General features: G+C 42.7%; 1 protein-coding gene across 1 annotated transcript in view; it reads left to right on the top strand.

Moving 5' to 3' along the window:
- Positions 1 to 1,787, top strand: part of LOC139532730 (rho-related GTP-binding protein RhoE-like) — a 21,330-nt gene extending 19,543 nt beyond the window's left edge. The window contains exons 4-5 of the mRNA XM_071330676.1: positions 1 to 53; positions 166 to 1,787. The exon at positions 1 to 53 is cut by the window's left edge and continues 82 nt beyond it. Coding sequence (XP_071186777.1) covers positions 1 to 53; positions 166 to 414 — 302 coding nt within the window. The 3' untranslated portion in view covers positions 415 to 1,787. The remainder of the gene's footprint in view (positions 54 to 165) is intronic.
- The last annotated feature ends 3,405 nt before the right edge of the window (positions 1,788 to 5,192 follow it).

Below are 5,192 nucleotides of genomic sequence, written 5' to 3'. Positions count from 1 at the left end.
CCACGCTGGTGGAGCTATCCAATCACAGACAGATGCCTGTGTCATATGATCAGGTACGGTGGTTGTAGAGTGCATTTTCTTCAGATTTTGGGTCAATTCCATTTCAATTCAGTCAATTCAGGAAGTAAACTGAAATTCCAATTCCAATGTGTTTTCTTTCTACAGGGTTCCAACATGGCCAAACAGATCTCAGCCCCCTACATCGAGTGCTCAGCCCAGCAGTCAGAGAACAGCGTCAGGGACATTTTCCACGTGGCCACCTTGGCCTGCGTCAACAAGAACAACAAGAACGTCAAACGCAACAAATCTACCAGAGGCAACAAAAGGATCTCGCACATGCCCACTAGGCCCGACCTCGCGGCGGTAGCGTCAGACCTGCGGAAGGACAAAGCAAAGAGTTGCAGTGTCATGTGACCTGGTGGGCAGGGTCACGACCCTCAGGAGTGGGTTTGTAGGCTGGGATTGAAGCATGCAGTGAGGACAGGGGTTAAAGGTCAGAGCATAGTGCATTTTGGAACATTAGAGGGTGAGGCCCTTCCCTTCCTGCACTTTAAAGCCCTTGGCTTGCTGTCCTGGGGTGGAGTTTTGTATATGCATCATACAATGTAAATGTAGATGAAATCCACCGTATCAATGACAACACAATACTTTCAGTGTAGCCTGTCTGTCTACCATCCATCTCCCTTACATATCTTTTACCAGAAGAGGAAGCTATCTCTGCTTTGGGCCAATTAGCTGCCTTCCTTCCGGCGTCCCGGGAGGTAGTAACACTGTTTCCTCTTAGAGCTGGACGAGGAAGTGGTCATGGCCTTTCACAGGAAATTAGCATTTCCACAGGAAGTGATGTCACGTAGGAAAAGTTGAACGAGTCCCGGACGTTTTTCTAAGGACTTCAGAAAGGATGTGAACAGGAGATCCACGCTGTACATGTAACTGTAAATGATGATTGGCTCACCCCCGTCTGTACAGCTGACTCCATCACCATGAGAGACTGCAGCGGTGCACTCTGGAACGCTGAAGACGAGCGGCCGTCTTGCACTGGATCAAAGATCTGGACGTGACATGACACTGCGCACGCAGCACATCACCGTGGTTTCCATCAGCTTGTTTGTTTCTCTTCCTCCTTCTTGTGGTTGCAAGTCAAGTGTTTCCTGACCTAATGGTCCTGTTGTTCCAGTCATGTCTTTCCTGTATTTTGTAGAATTTACTGTAAGCCCATATCATTTAAACCAATGACCGTTGACATGCTAGGACTTCTGATCTGGTTGGCGTAATGATAGACAGGGTATTGTGATGCTGAACAGTTTATGGACGTGCCCTTTCAGCTATGCAACACCTTGTCAATCTGCTCTCAGCAAGGGAGGGGAACGAAATTAACAAATGAAGCGACTTTGGTTGAAGGACGTTGTTCACTGGATATGTCTAAAGTATAAATGCACTTTTTAAAGATCAAGGCTTCGCTAAAAAGCGCCATGAATTCTGGTATATTCCAATGCCTTTATTAAACTCGCGATGCTTTTCAAATGTTTTCAGAACAGCTTCTCCTGGAGCAGTATCATCAGCTAGCCTGCTAATGCTTTCTGTTTCTGACATGAATGAAAAGAAAGAAACGGTTGTTTGTTGTGTAAAGAAACGGTTGTTTGTTGTGTTTTGTCATTAGGTCATCCCCCTTTTTTAATGTAAATGTTATGTCTGTGTCCCATTGGTGTTGCTACAATATTTATTGAATTATATATTTTCCCTTTCAAATAAAACAAAATTAAGAAAAAAAACACAGAATTTTATAATTTTTTCATCACATTGCATGACATGTATGAAATAAAATGTAATTTAGTTCCACAGACAAAGAACTGTGTCTCGTTGGCTGTTCATGACTTTGCCCCTGTAGGCATGTTATACATACATACATTTAATTGATGTCGCAAAACAACAACAACCCAGACAAACTGTTTCCCTTCAATATACAACCCAGACAAACTGTTTCCCTTCAATATACAACCCAGACAAACTGTTTCCCCTTCAATATACAACCCAGACAAACTGTTTCCCCTTCAATATACAACCCAGACAAACTTTCCCTTCAATATACAACCCAGACAAACTGTTTCCCTTCAATATACAACCCAGACAAACTGTTTTCCTTCAATATACAACCCAGACAAACTGTTTCCCTTCAATATACAACCCAGATAAACTGTTTCCCCTTCAATATACAACACAGACAAACTGTTTCCCCTTCAATATACAACCCTGACAAACTGTTTCCCTTCAATATGCAACCCAGACAAACTGTTTCCCCTTCAATATACAACCCAGACAAACTGTTTCCCCTTCAATATACAACACAGACAAACTGTTTCCCCTTCAATATACAACCCAGACAAACTGTTTCCCTTCAATATACAACCCAGACAAACTGTTTCCCTTCAATATACAACCCAGACAAACTGTTTCCCTTCAATATACAACCCAGACAAACTGTTTCCCTTCAGTATACAACCCAGACAAACTGTTTCCCTTCAATATACAACCCAGACAAACTGTTTTGTTTCAAATTGCACCCAATAAATCAAAGTGTCATGAGAATGTACATAACTCACCCAGAATGTAGGTAAAAAACGTAATCTAGCTGATATTGAGATGTATGATATTATCACCATTCTGTCCGTGGTGAGTGATGAATGCCAGTGGTGGATGATGTGGTTGAGGGAATACAACAGTAATGCTGCTTGACATTGTGGATGTTTAGGGTCAATCAAAGTACAGATAATGGACTAGCTAGATCATCTGTAGCCTGTAACACCCTGTAGCTCTGCAAATGAACAACAATCTACAGTATTTCATTACAGCCACAAGAAACAATTGTAGATGAATAATGGTTATAGAAATTAGACATCGGTTCCTTAGTTCCTTCCCAATGCTTGCAATATTTCCATGTCTATCCAAGTCTTAGGGCCCCAGACTGGGGTAAGGGTTAAACACCAGACTGGGGTAAGGCTGGAACACCAGACTGGGGTAAGGGTTGAACACCAGACTGAGGTAAGGATGAACACCAGACTGGAGTAAGGCTGGAACACCAGACTGAGGTAAGGATGAACACCAGACTGGAGTAAGGGTTGAACACCAGACTGAGGTAAGGCTGGAACACCAGACTGGGGTAAGGGTTGAACACCAGACTGGGGTAAGGCTGGAACACCAGACTGGGGTAAGGGTTGAACACCAGACTGAGGTAAGGCTGGAACACCAGACTGGGGTAAGGGTTGAACACCAGACTGGGGTAAGGGTTGAACACCAGACTGAGGTAAGGTTTGAACACCAGACTGGAGTAAGGCTGGAACACCAGACTGAGGTAAGGATGAACACCAGACTGGAGTAAGGGTTGAACACCAGACTGAGGTAAGGCTGGAACACCAGACTGGGGTAAGGGTTGAACACCAGACTGAGGTAAGGGTTGAACACCAGACTGAGGTAAGGATGAACACCAGACTGGAGTAAGGCTGGAACACCAGACTGAGGTAAGGATGAACACCAGACTGGGGTAAGGGTTGAACACCAGACTGAGGTAAGGCTGGAACACCAGACTGGGGTAAGGGTTGAACACCAGACTGGGGTAAGGGTTGAACACCAGACTGAGGTAAGGATGAACACCAGACTGGAGTAAGGGTTGAACACCAGACTGAGGTAAGGCTGGAACACCAGACTGGGGTAAGGGTTGAACACCAGACTGAGGTAAGGTTTGAACACCAGACTGGTACACATGTTGTTGAGGTCCTAAAGCCTTTTACACCTACAGTACACATGTTGTTGAGGTCCTAAAGCCTTTTACACCTACAGTACACATTTTGTTGAGGTCCTAAAGCCTTTTACACCTACAGTACACATGTTGTTGAGGTCCTAAAGCCTTTTACACCTACGGTACACATGTTGTTGAGGTCCTAAAGCTTTGACACCTACAGTACACATGTTGTTGAGGCCCTAAAGCCTTGACACCTACAGTACACATGTTGTTGAGGCCCTAAAGTAGTACTTCGGCTGCGTTTTCACAGGCAGCCCAATTATGTTTTCCGCTAAATGGTCTTTTGACCAATCACATCAGATCAGATTTTTTTCACATCAGATCTTTTTCAGAGCTGATCTGATTGGTCAAAAGACCAATTAGTGAAAATGAGATCAGAATTGGTCTGTCTGTGTTAACACAGCCTCAGAGTAGACCACAGGTGATGAGGGATTTTAATTGTGCCAAATGGCTTTTTTACAGGTCTTTCACAAATCATTCATAGTCCTCAGTTGGGAAGTTGTATTTTATAGTCCTCAGATGGGAAGTTGTATTTTATATAGTCCTCAGTTGGGAAGTTCTATGTTATAGTCCTCAGTTGGGAAGTTGTATTTTATAGTCCTCAGTTGGGAAGTTGTATTTTATAGTCCTCAGTTGGGAAGTTGTATTTTATAGTCCTCAGTTGGGAAGTTGTATTTTATAGTCCTCAGTTGGGAAGTTGTATTTTATAGTCCTCAGTTGGGAAGTTCTATGTTATAGTCCTCAGTTGGGAAGTTGTATTTTATAGTCCTCAGTTGGGAAGTTCTATTTTATAGTCCTCAGTTGGGAAGTTCTATTTTATAGTCCTCAGTTGGGAAGTTCTATGTTATAGTCCTCAGTTGGGAAGTTGTATTTTATAGTTCTCAGTTGGGAAGTTCTATGTTATAGTCCTCAGTTGGGAAGTTCTATTTTATAGTCCTCAGTTGGGAAGTTCTATGTTATAGTCCTCAGATGGGAAGTTCTATGTTATAGTCCTCAGTTGGGAAGTTCTATTTTATAGTCCTCAGATGGGAAGTTCTATGTTATAGTCCTCAGATGGGAAGTTCTATTTTATAGTCCTCAGTTGGGAAGTTCTATTTTATAGTCCTCAGATGGGAAGTTCTATGTTATAGTCCTCAGATGGGAAGTTCTATGTTATAGTCCTCAGATGGGAAGTTCTATTTTATAGTCCTCAGTTGGGAAGTTCTATTTTATAGTCCTCAGTTGGGAAGTTCTATTTTATAGTCCTCAGTTGGGAAGTTCTATGTTATAGTCCTCAGTTGGGAAGTTCTATTTTATAGTCCTCAGTTGGGAAGTTCTATGTTATAGTCCTCAGTTGGGAAGTTCTATGTTATAGTCCTCAGTTGGGAAGTTCTATTTTATAGTCCTCAGTTGGGAA

The sequence above is a fragment of the Salvelinus alpinus genome, chromosome 10, assembly GCF_045679555.1.
Source record: "Salvelinus alpinus chromosome 10, SLU_Salpinus.1, whole genome shotgun sequence".
Classification (NCBI taxonomy): domain Eukaryota; kingdom Metazoa; phylum Chordata; class Actinopteri; order Salmoniformes; family Salmonidae; genus Salvelinus; species Salvelinus alpinus.
Note: the sequence above shows the minus strand (reverse complement) of the source record. Positions and strands in the feature narration are given on the sequence as shown.